The 22,276-nt window shown below is 36.7% G+C and overlaps 1 protein-coding gene across 1 annotated transcript in view; it reads left to right on the forward strand.

Moving 5' to 3' along the window:
- The first annotated feature begins 473 nt into the window (after positions 1-473).
- Positions 474-22,276, forward strand: part of LOC145999272 (uncharacterized) — a 124,502-nt gene continuing 102,699 nt past the window's right edge. Inside the window, exons 1-2 of the mRNA XM_083136209.1 lie at positions 474-610; positions 3,028-3,710. Of these exons, the coding sequence (XP_082992335.1) occupies positions 530-610; positions 3,028-3,710 (764 nt within the window). The 5' untranslated portion in view covers positions 474-529. The remainder of the gene's footprint in view (positions 611-3,027; positions 3,711-22,276) is intronic.

Below are 22,276 nucleotides of genomic sequence, written 5' to 3' on the forward strand. Positions count from 1 at the left end.
ATAAATATCTACTTTTGAGGTAGATAACTAAAAAAAAAGAAAGGCAAAGGTATCCCTGTTTGTTGTGCACACATGCTGTGAAGGCACATGGGGTGTGTGGAGGTACAGAGCTCCACATATTCTTGATCATAGCCATAGTTGTGATGGTGATTAGCATCCTGCCTTTACCCTCCAGGGTTGTCCTGATTTATATGAGTCTGGGTGAACCTCAGAGCCATGCAGAAACAGGGAAAATTTTCCCTTGTGCAGATCACCTGCCCCAGGATGAGCCTAGGTCTTCTGAGTGATAGCCAGATGCTCTATGAACTGAGCTATGGCGATTCTTGGTAGATGACTAAAATTTTCATGAATACCCAGTATTTACCCAAATTTTATTTAGCTACCCAGTGTTTAAATACCTATGTCCCAACCCTACCCTACTTATGACTTCAGATTTCTTCATTCTAGGTTTGAGATGATGACAGTTTGCCAAAGTTTGTGTGCTATCCGTTCATAGACAAGCCAGAGAATCTTACAGGACTTCCATAAGATGTCTTCTGAATCGGAAAACCTTCTGAATGAAAACCCATCATCTTCAGAAGAGAAGCAGAGAAAGGAGATGGGCTTTGAGGTAAAGTTACTATTTTTTACTTGAAGGAGTTGTGATCTAAAAAATACAGTCAACCCTTATTTGCTCTTGGGGTGGTAATAGATGTATTTCTAAGAAATGAAAAGTATTATTTTTCCACCTGCTGTTACTAATAATGGAATCATGTACTTCCTTGAATAACCACTGTGAAAGGGATATGTTAGTATCAGGGTTCTTGTGAATAAAATTGTGTTTCATATTACACTATTCTCTCCTGTTTGGCGTAGCAAATCAATTTTGTGTGTGGCATGGACCTCATTGTAAAACTATTTTAAAATACATGAGGAATGGAATATATCTACAGAAGAAGGTATTGCCATGTTTAAAAATATATTTAAAATTCAATTGAGTTACGTAATGTGCAAGGGTTGCATGTGTTCATTATATTTTACCATACATTCTTGATAAATGTCGATGTTAATGCACTTATCATAATAAAATACTAGTAATGAAAGCCGCACCTAGAGTGGGTAATAAAAACACCACATCCAACTTTTCAATCTTATGACATGAGTGTTGATCAGGAACTTTGTAAAATGAGGAGGTTGAAATGCTAATTTGTAGGACAAATGTAGGTTTTTTAATATATAACAACATTCATGATGGAAACCTTTGTTCAGAAGATCAAAACACTGCATTTTATCTTTTAATAACCAGTCCTAGAAGGTATTTCATAGCTATTGTATATTTTACTCAACAAAATCGAATCACACACTGACTGGAACCCCAATTTCAAGTTTCTGTTTTTTTCGCCCTCAACTTTAGTTTACCTCTTTAGCTACTACCCCCTGAGGAATATTTATTCTAAGTTACACTGTAAATGCAATGCTTGTTATGATTTTCTTACTTGGAGCAGCATTCAAATACAGCATGGACAAAATGGACCAAATAATTATTTACCACTGTTATATTAGATTACCCCATTGGAACATGCTGACTGTCTTCTGTATTATTTCCAGTATTCTGCCTGTCTATTCAAGTCTGCCCATCTGTCTTTTTACAGAAACCATAGATCATGTTTTGTGCTGGGGTGGGTGATCTGAGGTCAGAATTTTTCTACCCTTGTCCATGTATAAAGCACCTTTGAGGTTCACCCAGCCTCAAATATATAGGTACCTGGTGGTAAAGGCAGCTGGAGAATGATGCTGATCACATCACCTCCATAGTGAACCAAGATGGAGAATGTGTGTAGCTCTAACCCCCACATCCCCTTCCCCTAAATGTGCCGTAATGGCACGGTGCAATATTATGGGGAACTTTACTATAGTGCATGTCACAATTGACATTCAAAAGAGGTGCTACATCTGGTTATTGCCAATTTTCTTTGACCCTGTATCCACTAGGGTGTATCAAACCTCACACCCCCTTTGTTTTAGAAAGTCTTAAGGCATGCAGTGTGCAGAAGTTTGTGTGGTGTTTTTTTTTTTTTTTAACAACCTATGATTTTTTAGGCTCAGTCAATAAATAATGAGGCAGAGGATATTACACCAAAACTATGATAGCTAGAAATGGGTCAACAGACCTGAAATCGAGGTGCAGGTGTGAGAAAACATGTGCGAATCAGTTTTGATTTGATTTGAACTCATTCGCACATGTTTTCTCACTATATGGTGTTACGTGTCTGGCAAGGTATGCGCAAAGTCTTCTAACTGAGCAGCGGCCATATCCAGTCATTCCGTGTGTGACTGCGACGCATAATGGATGCATCCAAAGAGGAGCAGCTGGGTGTTGTGCGCTTCTTGACAGCGGAAGGTTTAGGGGGTCTTGAATCCCATGAACGAATGGAAAGGATAAATGGGAATATGGGGTGCACTGTATGTTCCGGGCAAGAGTGCAGGAGTGGAACAAACGCTTTCTTGAAGAACACGCTGAGTGGGGCACCAAAGTGTGTCACAGACCAGCATGTTATGCAGGTGGATGAGCTAATCAAGACAGACTGTCATGTATCAGTGGATGACATTTCGGCATCAGTGGGGCTTAGTCATGGTACTGCCCACACAATCATCAAGGACACGTTGATGTTCCTCTCTCTATAATCCAGATCTGTCCCCTTTGACTTCCACATCTTCGGTGAGCTCAAAAAAGCACTGCGGAGACAACAGTTTCAATCAGACGATGACGTCAAGGAGTACATGTCCAGTTGGTTCCAACAGCATCCAAAGGAGTTCTACGACCATACCATTTTGTGACTGGTGTCACAATGGGATAAATGCCTAACAGTGGCAGACAATACTTCTGAGGGACGTTACGTAAGTACTGTGAAATATCCTCTGCCTCGTTATTTATTGACTGAGCCTCATAAATAAGAAATCTGATAATTTTTTTTTATAAAAAGTAAAAAAGACATTTAAATTAAAGATCATAATTTTTAATCCACACTGCTTGTGATTGTCTTTCAGAAAGCTTCTGCATCCTTACCTGATGATTGTGAAGAAAATTTGTCTCTTCAAGTGTCTGACACAGGTTTCTCTCCTGTGGAAGTGCTCCTAAAGTCTGAATTAAAAAGTGTCGATCAATTAGTTTGTGAACAAACATCTCTGAAGATTGTGTGGCTTCTGGATGAGTCATGTGTCAAGACTGAAACTGAATCATTCAAGGAGCCTCCTGATGTTGATATCTCTGTTGACATCAAACCATCTGATCAGTGCATACAGGATGCTTCTGTCGATATCAAACAATCTAAGCAGTGCATAGAGGATGCTTCTGTTGACATCAAACCATCTGATCAGTGCATACAGGATGCTTCCGTTTATATGAAACCATCTAATGACTGCATAAAGGATGCTTCTGTTGACATCAAACTATCGAGTGAGTACATTAAAGAAACTTCAGATTGTAAAGTGGAAAGTGTAAGTGGTGATAGTTGGATTCAATTTGAAGGCAGAAATCCGGAAGTTCCTAGTGGGCAAAATGTTCATAAAAGTGAAGGATTTTATCCATGTTATCATGGACAACTTGTTAAAAAAATGCCATCTGAGGACAGTGACAATGGTGAATTAATTTTAAGTGAAGATAAAGACATGAAATATTCTGTAGAGAATTCTGATGAGGTGGAAGGCGAAATGGCAGATCCTGCAGAAAGGTAGGTAAAGAAAATTTTAGTACAAGAATTGAAAATGAGCATGGCAGTACTAAGGTTCAAAATTGAACCTTATTGCTTGTAGATTATGATTCATTGTTCCACCAGTGCTGCAGGGTTACTTGTCATTCAATACAAGATTCTCCAGAAGTGTCCACCCCACCATGTCAGATTGGGATAAAATTTGTTACATTATATCCTTAGACATATATAAGAACCCATAGGATTTATTTTTGCTTTTGGAATATCAATTCTAGTTTGGAATTTATAGTCCTCTGAAATTTCCTGCCATTTGATGCCTTTTTTTATGGGATCAAGCCATGTGTAGAGTGGTGTATCAAGGATTTTTGGAAGGAGGAGGGGTATTATATATATTTTTTTGATAGTCAGCCCTCATTTTGTCATCCTTTCCTGCCTTTATTTTATTTTTAGGGATAAAGGGCCAAACGTGAGTAATGTCCCCTGCCTTTCCCCATCCCCTTGAGGTTACTCAGCATGTGCATATTTTTGGCCCAAGTTCTTCTTCTTTTATTGTGATTTCATCATGCTACGAATGCAATATTTACATGGTTCGTTTTCGATTTATGTTTGTTAACACATACTGGGGAGTTTTTTTAGCGATTACCTAAGATTTTGTTAAATATATGCTTTCGTGGTTAGGTTAGGCAGGTTAGGTTTGGTTTTCTTAGCATTAAAATAAAGTCCCCCAAATGCATTCTACTAAGGTTCTGATTTGCTTCTACATTCATTCCCACAAGTCTACAATGCTAACTGTCGCTTGTCAATGAAGAATACCTTGTCCATGGGAAGCACGCATGCTTATGTAAGGTAATTTTTAAGTTTTATTTTTCAACATAAATAAAGCACCTCCCCTATGGCGTTGTGATAACATTATCGATTTGTAATCAAGGTGTCCTGGGTTCTATACCCGGTGGAGGCACATAGTGATTCAGATCCCACTTTAAACTGTAGGTCCAGTCCCGATTAGCTTACTGTGCATAAAGTGGATTTAAAACAACAATTCAATCAATCAACATAAATAACTTTTTTTTTAGAATCCAAGCAGTGCTTCTTTAAGAAAGTTTCAAATTTCGTGAGACAATGATTTCCAAAATTCTACGATAATTAATCTTTCTGCTAGGAGAATTTAAAAAAAATCATAATACAATTGGAACCGTTATCTTTAAAATAGTTAAAAAATTAAGTTTGACGCAGCATGCATATCACCATGCCAAACAACAGAAATGTTGTTATAAATGTTTTAAGAAAAACTGCACATTCGAGATGAGATACCACATTGTGGCATTACATGCATAGTTTTGAATGCAGAAAGGGCGTTGCTGGTGTAGTCTTGTGCATTCTAGCTCTAGCAAGTTTCATTTTGTGGACATTATGCCTATATGTACAGTAGGATCCATGAGTATTACCGTGCAAATTGTTCATCACCATGTTCGTGCACTCTGTTTGACCCAATAAGAGCTTCAAGAATAAAAAGAAAACTCAAAACAAGCTGTTGACAACTTCTGCACCAGCATACATAAAAATCCATCACTTAAAATCACACAGGCTGAAAGAGAAATATTAATGAAAATAAGTCATAGAAATTTGCTCGATAATACTCATGGATCCCACTGTACTGTCTAGATTATAATTTTACCTCATGAAAGTTACCTGTTTTCTTCTCTCTTCATGTGATGGTTATAACCAAAATCTCATCAGATAATTCAAACCACCTTAACTATAGGACTCACAATTTGTGCACTTCATTTTGATTTATTTATCCAATTCTCAAACAAACTGAAATTTTGCATATTGTGCAAATGGAATATGAAACTTGTTTTTAGTAATAACTAAATAACTGACAGAGCACATTGATCAATATCATCCACAGTTTTTGTTTTCACACTTCGGTGGCTATTTTTAATAATATTAATATTTAATCTTCCAGTACATTTTATTGTCATGTTCTTATAGCACTGATTGTTGTAACCACTGAATTTTAGCAGTAACACAATAAAGAAACATACGGTCCAGACTCAAAATTGTAAATTGAGTAACTGTTACAAGCAATGAATGTGTAGTCACATTGATAATGAACACAAACTAAGCATAAGACCACAGTATTGAGATGACAGTGAAATATTTTACAATGCACCCAGTTTGGCAGGGAGGAAGAATGTTTCTTTGACCAATTGGGGAATCAAGACTTAGTAGAGCTTATAGAAAACACTACGGAGCCAAAGTTTTGTCAACATACACAAACGTCATTTGTAGTGTTCGAAAAATCTTCTTCAGAGCTCGGTGCCAGCTCTGAATATCAGATGCCTACTAGCAATTGTGCATACGGTGTTTCAAAAGTCGCACAATCAAAACTTTAAAAATGTATATCTTGAAAAGCATAAGAGATATTTAAACCGGGTTTTCTGCATTATTAAGCCTCATCCATTGAGATATTTTTCAATGCTAAAAAATTATCAGTTTACGCTACACAGAAAATTAGATAAATTAATAACTGGCGAAAGGCAGTGTTAAAATTTTTCCAGAAATGCATTTTTGAATGAGAAAAATTGTAAGAAATTATCAAAGGGTCATACTTACATGTCTGATGCCATTTCAGTCTTGTCATTTGCGACCAATATTGATCATGTGCAGCATTTGATTGATTTTTGACTGGCGATTTTCTGGGTTGAGTGGTGAAAAAGTGCCATTTTGGGACATATCATCCGTAAATGGCAACACTAGCAGGTCGAAATTTTGTCAACAGACGCACGCAACATGTGCTTAAATATTGGCCATACTCCAGGACACGGGTTAGATGGCAGAACAGCCTCAGGCTGAACCTCGCCCACGGAAATAAAGAATCTTCAACAGCAAAAGATCACAGTCACCAGGCTGAAAATTTTAGTCGCCCTGGCGACCGGAATTTTTCGAGCCCTGGTCATGTGCCTAATATTGGCCATATATTTATATAAAACATGGTGCAACAGCCCATTGAGGGCCCAGGCCTACCACCAACTTTTGGCCTCACTTCCACTCAATACCTTCTCCCAACCAACCAACCAGTCTTTGCTGTAGGTTTCCATGACAGAGTTATGATACTCATTTGTAACTCCCCAATTTCCTCACGATGGTGCGTGGCCACCGGTACCACACATGGGCCGAAATCTCTTGTTACGTTTTCCCTATAAGACTCAAACCTGTGAACATCTCGTAGCCTGAGCGCAAAGCATGGCACCTTAGACTGCACAGCCATGGTGCGGGACCATATATTTACAAGGAAAATCATAAATTATAATTTCTCACCGAAATTTCACTTCTAGGTGTAAAATTCAATACATCTGGCATTGCTATCGCTACATGCCAGATGACGTAGCTTGTTTCAAAATTCCAAACTCATATTCATTTCAATCTCTATGACTTCTTTTTTTAAAAAAAGTACATTTTGGCCATTATATGTGCCAATTAAGTATTTGATATAATCATGTACGCTATGATTGAGTGAATAATTTGTACAGTTCTACGTATTCTTGGAACACACATGTCACCTTGTAATAAAGGGGTCCTGGGTTTAATACCTTCTGGAGCTACACAGCATTTTGGATTCCACTCCAAACTGTTAGTCCGGGTGCCAAATGCCAAAAAGTGGCATAACCTTGTTTTAAGGTATGAATAAAATGTTTTGACTGTTTTTGAAAGCTTTCGTTACGTACATTTCATATCCGATTGATGCCAGTCTGTCAACCTTGAGCAATTTGAGTAATTCAATATGGCAGACTATGCAGTTAATGACCTATATCTCGGTAACCAATGGTTGTAAAGAGAAAATCTTTTTTTATTCTTGTTACAAGGCAAAAACTTCAAAAGGTGCTAGAAAAATTACATATTTTAAGGATTAGTTTTTAAATTACAGAAGAAGTACTAACATTAGTGAGAAACAATACACAATCTTTTTTGTAGTGCATCTAATGAGGATCAAAACTAAAAAAGATTTTCTGTTTACGACCATTGGTTACTGAGATATTGGACGCCATCTTGAATTACTCAAATCACTTAAGGTTGACAGTGTGGCATCAATCGGATCTGAAATGTACTTAACATAAGCTTTCAAAATCAGTCAAAACATTTTATTCATACCTCAAGTCAAGCTTTCCCAGTTGGCACCTGGACTGTGTAGGTCTCAATTACCCCTAATATACATAAAGTGGATTTAAAACATAAAACTCAAACGAACTCTTGCATACAAGTTTAAGGACAAGTGGTACAGAAAATGCTCTAAGAATGCACACGTGCTTTTCCAATGAACCATTTGAGAACTGGGCATTCCAGGCAGGCACTTTTTAAATATGATGGTGACATGTTCAAAAGTGGTATTTTGTCATGATTACCTGCAAATTTCAAACTATTTGCATTCACAAAGCCAATGCCAGAGCTTGACTTCTATAACACAAACGTTTCAGAAAAATCATTTTTACAATGTATTTCATTATTCGAGCATGTCATAAAATCAATAGTATATTAATGAAATAGAAATTATATATATAAAACATATAATAATAGAAGTATTATTAATAGTTTTGGAAATATGATGTGCTAAATGCAGTCATGTGTTACTGGTCCAGTAGTGTAGCAAGGGTTGCATTCGATCCACTCAGGATTCCCAATTTTGGTGCAAAATACAGGATTTGTGGTTTTTCATTGAAATGCAGTGTTCAAATTGAAGAAAATGCAGAGAGTTGGAATAGTTCAGAACTACTGATCAGTAGGGAAGGGGCAACTAGGGGAGCATGGTGGGGCAGTTGCCCCCCCCTCCCACCCACTTTTTGATCTGCATTATGACCTCTTAATGCTAAGCCTTGTTTACAAGGAAAAATTAAACTCCTTTTGCTTCCCTCTCCCCCCCCAGTTTTGGCACCCAATCACCGCTACGGATTTTAATGTGTAAATGATGTGTTGCAGTATGGTCTCCTTCCTGTAGCCTCATTTCAGAAAATTTTGTCACAGGAATATCGTTCCTGTAGGTAGAGTTGAAAATTATCTGGAAAAAAGGCTTTTTGGGAGGTGGGGGGAAACTGTTTTTTTCATGGCTGTTTGTTGGTTTCCTTTAGACTTCTTTTGAAAAATTTTTCATTACATACCTCTAAACTCACAACTAAAGCTGTAAGTGAAATACTATAGGGGGAAGAAAAGAAAACCATACATTCAAAAATCCGAATTTTTTGCAACTGACTTCAGAGCCATTCACAGCCAGTGGCATAGCAAGGGGTGGGCGAAGTGGTGACTGCATGGGCTCTCGTGCCTGAAGGGGCCTCGCATCCCATGGAGCTTATGCGAAAAATTTAATAAATAGAAGTGAAAGAAAAGATGGAAAATGAAATAAAACTGAGTGCAATAATATTAAAACATTTTGTTTTTATCTGGCTTTAAATTCTTGTTAAACATTATAATTTGAATGAATATGTCAATACAGGAGTAACGAGTGGTGTCGATTAAGGGGCACCCGATTTTGCCACTTTTGCTCCCGCACAATGCTAAATCTTATGTATCTAGGGAAAGTAAACTGTTATTGCTCCCTAGTTTTGGCACCTTGACCCCCCCCCTCAAGTTTTGGAACCCAATTGCCGCCACTGGGCATAACATACAGGCAGGAGGTCCCAAAGTGTAAGGAAGCCAGAAATAAGTAAAAATTATTGTCGTATTTCTCATGTGAAACATTTACTAAAAATTCATGATACCTTGTTTGGATATTTACCCATTCATTAATTTCTTGAATAAAATGCTGTTTGTCTTGGCTTTTCATGTTTCTCTTGACCTTGCATTCCCAATTATAATATGTTAACAATAAAGCACTACCAACTGCCACGAAGTAAGCATGAGGCATTTAAATGCTTGCGTTGTTTTCAACTCAAGGAGGGTTTGGATAAAATTAGTTCAGGGTGGCTACTCACTGGGAATTCCAGGAATTCTGCATGAATTATTGGCTCTGGGAATTATGCGTGAATTCTGCTTGAATTTTTCTCTGTAGACGTGAAAAATTGCAACTTTTATTAATCCAAATCCTATTGAATTTATACATATTGATAAATGCCCTGAGGCAAGATTTTCACAATCGAGTTTTCATTTTTATCGAGGAAGGAAAATAATGTTGTGTGAAAAATAAAACAGAATTCTTTCGATCTGTTTACTTTGTTACTGTCCTTTCTAGAGCAATCTGACAGACGGATGATTATTGCAAGATAAGATTTCTTGAAGATCATTAGGTAGATTTGAGTTTGAAATTCTTACACAATTAACAATTTTTCGCAGGTTAAAATATATACCATACCATTTGTGTGACTTGTGTTTGTAGATGTATTTCGAGTCTGAGTATGTAAATAAGTTGCTGATCTGTGCAAGGGCACGAATTGTTATTCTTTAAATAGGAGATTTTCACTTCATGATCTTATTTACTGAATTTCTTTTACATTTTCAGATACCTTAAATTTTGTTGTGACACAGGTACACATTTTTTATAAGTTCATTAACTACATCGCAATAACCATAAAGATCTAGCTGTTTTTTGACAAATATTCTACAAGGGGAAAATATAACATCCATTGTTCACACTGAGTACAAAGGTACAAATAGGTTATTAAAATTGAATGAAGTTGCAAAATTTCATTGATGGACATTATATTTATTTCATGTCATGTTTATCATAGTGCACATAATACTTGTAAACTGGAACATAATGCATTATTGAAGAAGCAACTGAATATACTCTATGGCTAGGAAGTAAAAACACGACCTTCACACTTTGAGCTTCACAATTTCCGGCAACGTATGCACAATAATGCAGATATACAAATTGCAATCAACATTATTATTATTGTTAAGTAAAGGAACATTAGCAGTTACACGGCCGACATCCATGTAATCAACATTACGAATCAGCTAAGTTTGCAAATTCTCGTTCTTCGTGCTGATGAAACACAAACACTAACTTGTAATTGAGATTAGTATTACACACGAATGAACAAATTTACATGATTCTTAGTTTTAAATAAATAAATTTACGTGGCCAAACTACTAGTCATTTACATACGATGCTTCTCGAGCCCGATTGAGGCCTCTTGTTATACATGCTCTTTGGTGCAGTCCATAGACTTGCAAATTGCATGATTTTTCTTTGTTTAACTCAAACACCTATTTCCATAAATAATATTATGGGATGCTGAAAATGTAGGACATTTACGATATTTTTCAAATTTTTCTCAGATGCAGAACATAAGGCTCAAATGTAGGACATGCCCAGGAAAAAACGGACGTCTGGTAACCCTACAAATGTCTAAACATTTTTCTTTCAACAATTGCCTCAGTGATATTATTTTTATGAGTGACCTGCATGGATTGTGCATCAAAACTCAACCCCCCTTCCTCCCTCTCCTTGCTGGCATTCTTGTTTAACCTCAGCAAATTTTGCCATGCCTGGCTCAGTTATAATTACTGAGAAGCATTTCGTATCATCCTTTCATCATAAACAAACCAGGAAGACAGCATTTAGTGAGATTTTACACTGTAACACTCCATACATGCTAGAAGAGCTTTCTTGAATATATAACCAAACCTAATTTCTTACTGTCATGCTCATTTTTAGTCTGACTGGAATGAGCCCAGTAGGATTTCAGTGGCCACAGTGCATGTTTATCTAGGGTAGTGGGTGGAGTACATCATCAAGCAATCGGTGACATTGATCTACCTACCAAACAATTATATAGTAATGTACTATAATACCTTCACACACATATATGCTTGTACCTATTTGAACATTATGTACTGACATGTTCCATACCATGTGTGGAAAACAACCACTGTACAATGGTCAAAGGAATGAAGTAAATCATACATCATATGAATGTGTACCAGCAGCCAATCATGGCCATTTGTTGCAGATCATAAATATTGTTTGTAGTAAATTATTATGGGATACTACAGGGTACACAATATCTTTATGACTGAAAAAAGCAAATTGTAATGTGCTAGGTGGGCAATATAGATTTATAATGGAACTGCACACGCGGTCCTGAACGATGAAGTTTCTGGAAGGACCACCCACAGGTCGGAATGCAGGAGGACACAAAGTCGTATAAAGACAACTGTCAAAAACAGAACTATGCTTGGCGACGTCGCATTCAGCTTTTATTTCAGAACTGAGCTTGTTGACACCCATCGGATCACACTCCCCTGAAAATGGTTGGTGGACAGAAAGGGCCAGAAATAGCCTTCAAGGTCAGCCACCAGTTGGAGTTGTTTTCAGTATAGTAATCACAAAAGTCGCTAAGTAGGAAGCTAATGATGCATTATTACATATTGCTTCAGTCTCTAACGAAAACCAAGACCCAGAAACAATCTCTAGGGGCAATTGAACCAGTACGCCACTGCTGTACCCTCAAGAACAAAATCTCTAATGCAACATGTCAATTTTCAATCACGCAGAAATCATCCATTCACCAATGATGCACAATCCTCTGCATAAACAGTAAGTGAAAGAGAAACACAAAATCAACCCTTCTAGTGACTTGACTTAAAAATGCCTCATAATTAACGCCTGATATGAACCCATTCAATAATCTTAGAATCTTGTTAGCGTAAAGAAACAAAATATTATTCTAGGATAACAAACAACAACGGATTTTTAGTTTAACTAGTTAATAGTTTTATTATAATAGCTGACGCAAGGAAGTAATGCCTATCATCAACAATACAAGAACCAAGAACAATATTAAGTTAGTCAGATGACCCAGTGTCAATTATTACAACTTCAAAATACAGTTAACAAACCTTGCCAAAATTTACTTCATTGATCTCATTTTAATAGTTTCTTGATATTCAGATATTTTGGCAAACTTTAATTATTGATGTAACTCGTGCTCTTCTATGGAAAGAATAAGGGGGAGAGCGTGTGGGTGAAACTTCATGACGTATTGTGTTCCCTTCATCTGCTTTTCAATGCTAGTGACACATATGGAAGATTTTGAGTAACTATTTGCCTTCTGTTTCAATTTTCTAAACTAGATGGCAGGCCTAGGCGACAGGCAGTGACTTCAACCACAACATACAATTCCTGATGCTAGTTAAATGGAATGTTTGTAGGAAGGTCTCCAGAAATTTTCACAATTAACAACGTGTGTTTTCGTTCCAGTGCAACAAAGTGTTTCACGAGTTTTGGGTTTAAACCCACATGCACAGATATGCTAATCGGGACTGGCCCTGTAGGTTAAAGTAGGATCTGAATCAGTAAGTGCTCGAAGTGGAGAGCGATATGTGTGTGGGTGTGGGGGCGGGGGTGGAGGTGGAGATAACCCTGGCTAGGAATATTCAGGCAAAGTATCCATCACCTGTCACTATTTTAATACATATGGACATTCCACAGATATCTCGGTCAGACACCCATAGCAAAAGTAGAAAATGTTAGCTAGGGGATGTTTGGTCGAGCCTTGGTGTTGGCGAAAAATGCAGGTTTCACCAGGACTCCTTATTGGATATAATGTAAAACTTAGATTACGTAGCACTTGACATAAATATTTATTATATAACGGATTTACCATCCAGTACTTAACTCATTTCCTGTGGGGAGAGATTGCAACACTGGGTCAACACACATATTTGAATTTGAAATGACCATCCCTTACAGGCTCGCTCGCTCGGTACATCTAGAAATGTACACTTCGTGCTTCCAACAGGTATTGAACCCGACACACGTTCATTACATTACATCACCACTACGCCATCAGGGAGGCGCATCATTTCAATCATTGATATTTGCTTATGGGACATAATGTAAAACTTACATTACATAGCACTTGACATGAATATTTATTATATAACCAGTATAATATATATTATATATCCAGTGCTTAGCTCATTTTCTGTGGGGAAAGATTGCAACACTGGGCCAACACACGGGTTTGAATTTGAAATGACCATCCCAGACAGGCTCGCTCGGTCAGTTCGACAAGGATGGTAACGCGTGTTGCACGGAGTCAGCTTTGTTTTGGGACCCATAAACAATTGCAACGAGTGTGTGCTGTTTAGTGTTTAGTCCACACTTGTTATCGTAATCTACACCTGCAAAGAAGTTTATTCTTATGTTTGCATTGAAGGGAAGATCATAGTCACAGTAGGTTATTTAAAAGCTGTATAGCAGAAGTACACAAACATTTGAATTTCAAATAAAATGAAGTTTCTTTCTAGCCTACCCCTCCATGTCGCCCCCTTTGTCAGACCAGAGGCCTGCCATCTAGCGTGAGCATTGAGAAACAAGTAGTTCCTTAAAATCTTTGCTAGATGTCACTAGTGTCACCAGTGACGTCATGGAGTGACGAAATCCACAGAATTTAACATTGAGTTAACATTTCTCCTTTAGTGGTTTGTCTATGGGGGCGAGATTGATGTTTATGCTAGTTGCAATTTTTAACAACGGCAACCATTTTTACCTTCAGTTGTTCATGAATGCAATCAATGTTTGCAAGGACAATCTAACTTCAACATGATAAAAACACAATTGTCGATGGGGGACAAGCATCGGCAACTTTTCATTCCCTTTGTTGAATATGTAAGTATCAACTTGTACTTGCGGAAATTAAACAAGCGACTCAGCCACTCGTGGTTTTCAACCCTCAAAAACAAATATAAGGCTATGCACAAAAGCAGTTCATACTCCCCTTTGTTATGTCAATAAATCACTGTAAATTCACTATCTAAGAAATGTACATAACTCATTCGTAGAGGCATGCATATTTGGTTTTTGACGAAAACATGAAATGTGAAATAACACATTCTAATGTTAATTTTTCATGTTTCTGAAAGGTGTGAGGTGCATTTTCCTACCCTATTTTGTCACGAAATTATGCGAAATGAACTGCAAAATGCGAAATAGACTTAAAGACGAAATTTACCATCTATATACCAACGCAACACTTTCTGAAGTCTGAAGCATCCTGTGAGTTATGCAATTCATGGAAAATTGATTAATTCTGCTGTAAATATTTGAGAAGCAAAAATTGACTCCTTTATGCAGGAATAAACTTAATATTCTGGTAATGATTTAATGTGCTATTAGAAGGGATATGTTTATTTTATGTAATAGTGCAGTTTTTAATGAAATTTAGGATTATATTAACATTTTTTAAACCCAAAATGTATTTTTATATACCACTTTTTCACCGCTATAACATCGAAATTTCATTTTATTTACTGCTTTTGAACCCAAAATTGACTGTTTTTGTACCGAAATTTTGCTTTTTTATTTACCAAAAATATGTGCCTCTACTCATTCGTCATTGACCACACATGGTGAGAGTTCTTGAAGAGTGAAGAATCGTTCTAATGGTTTTTTTGTGTTGCAAAAGCACGTTCCTCAAATTCCACTCCTTGCCATTCCACGTTTGAGTCTTCCTGCACCTTAGGAAACAGCTGCGTTGAATGCGTCCAAACAACCAGTATTTCGGTCGATCTTCTTCTCCTTCATAACATCAATGCATTCCCACAACGTAAGAATCCGTAACATCAATGCATTTCCACGACATAAGAATCTGTAACATCAATGCATTCCCACGACGTAAGAATCCAAACTCTGCGACCATTCTTTTTGGATACGAATCAAAATTCTTCTTAATACCTTGTTTCAAAAGACGCAGCTTCCATTCAACTCCAGACATCAAGGTGTTTAAACAGTTCCTGCGTTGCCAAATACCTCTTCATTAAGAACCCACATGCATGCCACTTCGAAGAAATACGACAAATCCAAAAGTCCAAAAACGTCCATAATTGTTTGCCACAAAATCGTAGTATTGGACCACGGTAAAAGCATCGTGCTGTCTTATGCTTCCTTCCTTCCTTCATTGCTCCAGAATGACATTTCATAAAACACAATACTTCCCTGAGGCATCATGTAAGAAAGGCACTCACTTCAATAATGAATTTTCCTTGTCCATGCTCTTCTGTTCCAAAACCGACGATAAAACTTGTGACTTTATCCAGCACATTGTGATCGAAGAGGGGAACGACTGATGATGCTGTGAGTCGAAGTACAGTACGTGTGTGTTCTCAAAGGCATGTCCAGTACGAGTTCTCAGCCAAAGTGGGGAATGGGCGATCGTGCAATACGCCCCTCTAGTGGCCGTTTTGACAATCAACACTCTTAAACAAAACCATGATGCACTGCATACCGAAATGGAAATGAGGGAAATTGTGGAATATTTTCCGCCGTATTAAAACTTATTCCTGTTCAATCATCACTCCACAACTCATCAATAAGCATGTGTGATGTCTTCAACACACCAGCCAAATACAAAAGTCCTAGAAGGGCTTTCATCTAAACCAAATTGGTACATTTTACATCTCTTTCACGAGAGTAATTAGCTTTTGAATGTCTGTCAACCTGTAGTAGCACCATTTTGAATTCGAAAATTTCCTATGCCAGGATGATCTATGGGTTTTGTATAGTTTTGAACAACCTTTAAAAAGTTTTGAATCCGATTCAGTTTTTCGTAATAACGAATTCAAAAATGCTACTACAGGTGGACGCCTCAGTAGCACTTTCACCAAATTCAACGGAAACGATGCCATTTCGTAGTCTAGGTTATGTATCGTTTTGAACAACCTTCAGAAAGTTCTGAATCCGAAGGACAACTTCAAAAATTCAAATTCAAAAATGCTGCTATAGCAGCAGTTGTTTTGAATTCGAAAAATTCCTATGCCAGGATGATCTATGGGTTTTGTATAGTTTTGAACAACCTTTAAAAAGTTTTGAATCCGATTCAGTTTTTCGTAATAACGAATTCAAAAATGCTACTACAGGTTGACGCCTCAGTAGCACCTTCACCAAATTCAACGGATACGATGCCATTTCGTAGTCTAGGTTATGTATCGTTTTGAACAACCTTCAGAAAGTTTTGAATCCGAAGGACAACTTCAAAAATTCCAATTCAAAAATTCTGCTATAGCAGCACTTGTTTTGAATTCGAAAAATTCCTATGCCAGGATGATCTATGGGTTTTGTATAATTTTGAACAACCTTTAAAAAGTTTTGAATCCGATTCAGTTTTTCGTAATAACGAATTCAAAAATGCTACTACAGCTTGACGCCTCAGTAGCACTTTCACCAAATTCAACGGAAACGATGCCATTTCGTAGTCTAGGTTATGTATCGTTTTGAACAACCTTCAGAAAGTTTTGAATCCGAAGGACAACTTCAAAAATTCAAATTCAAAAAATGCTGCTATAGCAGCACTTGTTTTGAATTCGAAAAATTCCTATGCCAGAATGATCTATGGGTTTTGTATAGTTTTGAACAACCTTTAAAAAGTTTTGAATCCGATTCAGTTTTTCGTAATAACGAATTCAAAAATGCTACTACAGGTGGACGCCTCAGTAGCACTTTCACCAAATTCAACGGAAACGATGCCATTTCGTAGTCTAGGTTATGTATCGTTTTGAACAACCTTCAGAAAGTTTTGAATCCGAAGGACAACTTCAAAAATTCAAATTCAAAAATGCTGCTATAGCAGCACTTGTTTTGAATTCGAAAAATTCCTATGCCAGGATGATCTATGGGTTTTGTATAGTTTTGAACAACCTTTAAAAAGTTTTGAATCCGATTCAGTTTTTCGTAATAACGAATTCAAAAATGCTACTACAGGTTGACGCCTCAGTAGCACTTTCACCAAATTCAACGGAAACGATGCCATTTCGTAGTCTAGGTTATGTATCGTTTTGAACAACCTTCAGAAAGTTTTGAATCCGAAGGACAACTTCAAAAATTCAAATTCAAAAATGCTGCTATAGCAGCACTTGTTTTGAATTCGAAAAATTCCTATGCCAGGATGACTTATGGGTTTTGTATAGTTTTGAACAACCTTTAAAAAGTTTTGAATCCGATTCAGTTTTTCGTAATAACGAATTCAAAAATGCTACTACAGGTTGACGCCTCAGTAGCACTTTCACCAAATTCAACATAAACGATGCCATTTCGTAGTCTAAGTTATGTATCGTTTTGAACAACCTTCAGAAAGTTTTGAATCCGAAGGACAACTTCAAAAATTCAAATTCAAAAATGCTGCTATAGCAGCACTTTTTTTGAATTCGAAAATTTCCTACGCCAGGATGATCTATGGGTTTTGTATAGTTTTGAACAACCTTTAAAAAGTTTTGAATCCGATTCAGTTTTTCGTAATAACGAATTCAAAAATGCTACTACAGGTTGACGCCTCAGTAGCACTTTCACCAAATTCAACGGAAAAGATGCCATTTCGTAGTCTAGGTTATGTATCGTTTTGAACAACCTTCAGAAAGTTTTGAATCCGAAGGACAACTTCAAAAATTCAAATTCAAAAATGCTACTGTAGCAGCACTTGTTTTGAATTCGAAAAATTCCTATGCCAGGATGATCTATGGGTTTTGTATAGTTTTGAACAACCTTTAAAAAGTTTTGAATCCGATTCAGTTTTTCGTAATAACGAATTCAAAAATGCTACTACAGGTGGACGCCTCAGTAGCACTTTCACCAAATTCAACGGAAACGATGCCATTTCGTAGTCTAGGTTATGTATCGTTTTGAACAACCTTCAGAAAGTTTTGAATCCGAAGGACAACTTCAAAAATTCAAATTCAAAAATGCTGCTATAGCAGCACTTGTTTTGAATTCGAAAAATTCCTATGCCGGGATGATCTATGGGTTTTGTATAGTTTTGAACAACCTTTAAAAAGTTTTGAATCCGATTCAGTTTTTCGTAATAACGAATTCAAAAATGCTACTATAGGTTGACGCCTCAGTAGCAATTTCACCAAATTCAACGGAAACGATGCCATTTCGTAGTCTAGGTTATGTATCGTTTTGAACAACCTTCAGAAAGTTTTGAATCCGAAGGACAACTTCAAAAATTCAAATTCAAAAATGCTGCTATAGCAGCACTTGTTTTGAATTCGAAAAATTCCTATGCCAGGATGATCTATGGGTTTTGTATAGTTTTGAACAACCTTTAAAAAGTTTTGAATCCGATTCAGTTTTTCGTAATAACGAATTCAAAAATGCTACTACAGGTGGACGCCTCAGTAGCACTTTCACCAAATTCAACGGAAACGATGCCATTTCGTAGTCTAGGTTATGTATCGTTTTGAACAACCTTCAGAAAGTTTTGAATCCGAAGGACAACTTCAAAAATTCAAATTCAAAAATGCTGCTATAGCAGCACTTTTTTTGAATTCGAAAATTTCCTACGCCAGGATGATCTATGGGTTTTGTATAGTTTTGAACAACCTTTAAAAAGTTTTGAATCCGATTCAGTTTTTCGTAATAACGAATTCAAAAATGCTACTACAGGTTGACGCCTCAGTAGCACTTTCACCAAATTCAACGGAAAAGATGCCATTTCGTAGTCTAGGTTATGTATCGTTTTGAACAACCTTCAGAAAGTTTTGAATCCGAAGGACAACTTCAAAAATTCAAATTCAAAAATGCTACTGTAGCAGCACTTGTTTTGAATTCGAAAAATTCCTATGCCAGGATGATCTATGGGTTTTGTATAGTTTTGAACAACCTTTAAAAAGTTTTGAATCCGATTCAGTTTTTCGTAATAACGAATTCAAAAATGCTACTACAGGTTGACGCCTCAGTAGCACTTTCACCAAATTCAACGGAAACGATGCCATTTCGTAGTCTAGGTTATGTATCGTTTTGAACAACCTTCAGAAAGTTTTGAATCCGAAGGACAACTTCAAAAATTCAAATTCAAAAATGCTGTTATAGCAGCACTTTTTTTGAATTCGAAAATTTCCTACGCCAGGATGATCTATGGGTTTTGTATAGTTTTGAACAACCTTTAAAAAGTTTTGAATCCGATTCAGTTTTTCGTAATAACGAATTCAAAAATGCTACTACAGGTTGACGCCTCAGTAGCACTTTCACCAAATTCAACGGAAAAGATGCCATTTCGTAGTCTAGGTTATGTATCGTTTTGAACAACCTTCAGAAAGTTTTGAATCCGAAGGACAACTTCAAAAATTCAAATTCAAAAATGCTGCTATAGCAGCACTTTTTTTGAATTCGAAAATTTCCTACGCCAGGATGATCTATGGGTTTTGTATAGTTTTGAACAACCTTTAAAAAGTTTTGAATCCGATTCAGTTTTTCGTAATAACGAATTCAAAAATGCTACTACAGGTTGACGCCTCAGTAGCACTTTCACCAAATTCAACGGAAAAGATGCCATTTCGTAGTCTAGGTTATGTATCGTTTTGAACAACCTTCAGAAAGTTTTGAATCCGAAGGACAACTTCAAAAATTCAAATTCAAAAATGCTGCTGTAGCAGCACTTTTTTTGAATTCGAAAATTTCCTACGCCAGGATGATCTATGGGTTTTGTATAGTTTTGAACAACCTTTAAAAAGTTTTGAATCCGATTCAGTTTTTCGTAATAACGAATTCAAAAATGCTACTACAGGTTGACGCCTCAGTAGCACTTTCACCAAATTCAACGGAAAAGATGCCATTTCGTAGTCTAGGTTATGTATCGTTTTGAACAACCTTCAGAAAGTTTTGAATCCGAAGGACAACTTCAAAAATTCAAATTCAAAAATGCTACTGTAGCAGCACTTGTTTTGAATTCGAAAAATTCCTATGCCGGGATGATCTATGGGTTTTGTATAGTTTTGAACAACCTTTAAAAAGTTTTGAATCCGATTCAGTTTTTCGTAATAACGAATTCAAAAATGCTACTACAGGTTGACGCCTCAGTAGCACTTTTACCAAATTCAACGGAAACGATGCCATTTCGTAGTCTAGGTTATGTATCGTTTTGAACAACCTTCAGAAAGTTTTGAATCCGAAGGACAACTTCAAAAATTCAAATTCAAAAATGCTGCTATAGCAGCACTTGTTTTGAATTCGAAAAATTCCTCTGCCGGGATGATCTATGGGTTTTGTATAGTTTTGAACAACCTTTAAAAAGTTTTGAATCCGATTCAGTTTTTCGTAATAACGAATTCAAAAATGCTACTACAGGTTGACGCCTCAGTAGCACTTTCACCAAATTCAACGGAAAAGATGCCATTTCGTAGTCTAGGTTATGTATCGTTTTGAACAACCTTCAGAAAGTTTTGAATCCGAAGGACAACTTCAAAAATTCAAATTCAAAAATGCTACTGTAGCAGCACTTGTTTTGAATTCGAAAAATTCCTATGCCAGGATGATCTATGGGTTTTGTATAGTTTTGAACAACCTTTAAAAAGTTTTGAATCCGATTCAGTTTTTCGTAATAACGAATTCAAAAAAGCTACTACAGGTGGACGCCTCAGTAGCACTTTCACCAAATTCAACGGAAACGATGCCATTTCGTAGTCTAGGTTATGTATCGTTTTGAACAACCTTCAGAAAGTTTTGAATCCGAAGGACAACTTCAAAAATTCAAATTCAAAAATGCTGCTATAGCAGCACTTGTTTTGAATTCGAAAAATTCCTATGCCGGGATGATCTATGGGTTTTGTATAGTTTTGAACAACCTTTAAAAAGTTTTGAATCCGATTCAGTTTTTCGTAATAACGAATTCAAAAATGCTACTACAGGTGGACGCCTCAGTAGCACTTTCACCAAATTCAACGGAAACGATGCCATTTCGTAGTCTAGGTTATGTATCGTTTTGAACAACCTTCAGAAAGTTTTGAATCCGAAGGACAACTTCAAAAATTCAAATTCAAAAATGCTGCTATAGCAGCACTTGTTTTGAATTCGAAAAATTCCTATGCCGGGATGATCTATGGGTTTTGTATAGTTTTGAACAACCTTTAAAAAGTTTTGAATCCGATTCAGTTTTTCGTAATAACGAATTCAAAAATGCTACTACAGGTTGACGCCTCAGTAGCACTTTCACCAAATTCAACGGAAACGATGCCATTTCGTAGTCTAGGTTATGTATCGTTTTGAACAACCTTCAGAAAGTTTTGAATCCGAAGGACAACTTCAAAAATTCAAATTCAAAAATGCTGCTATAGCAGCACTTGTTTTGAATTCGAAAAATTCCTATGCCAGGATGACTTATGGGTTTTGTATAGTTTTGAACAACCTTTAAAAAGTTTTGAATCCGATTCAGTTTTTCGTAATAACGAATTCAAAAATGCTACTACAGGTTGACGCCTCAGTAGCACTTTCACCAAATTCAACATAAACGATGCCATTTCGTAGTCTAAGTTATGTATCGTTTTGAACAACCTTCAGAAAGTTTTGAATCCGAAGGACAACTTCAAAAATTCAAATTCAAAAATGCTGCTATAGCAGCACTTTTTTTGAATTCGAAAATTTCCTACGCCAGGATGATCTATGGGTTTTGTATAGTTTTGAACAACCTTTAAAAAGTTTTGAATCCGATTCAGTTTTTCGTAATAACGAATTCAAAAATGCTACTACAGGTTGACGCCTCAGTAGCACTTTCACCAAATTCAACGGAAAAGATGCCATTTCGTAGTCTAGGTTATGTATCGTTTTGAACAACCTTCAGAAAGTTTTGAATCCGAAGGACAACTTCAAAAATTCAAATTCA

The sequence above is a fragment of the Lepisma saccharinum genome, chromosome 15, assembly GCF_977018435.1.
Source record: "Lepisma saccharinum chromosome 15, izLepSacc3.1, whole genome shotgun sequence".
Classification (NCBI taxonomy): domain Eukaryota; kingdom Metazoa; phylum Arthropoda; class Insecta; order Zygentoma; family Lepismatidae; genus Lepisma; species Lepisma saccharinum.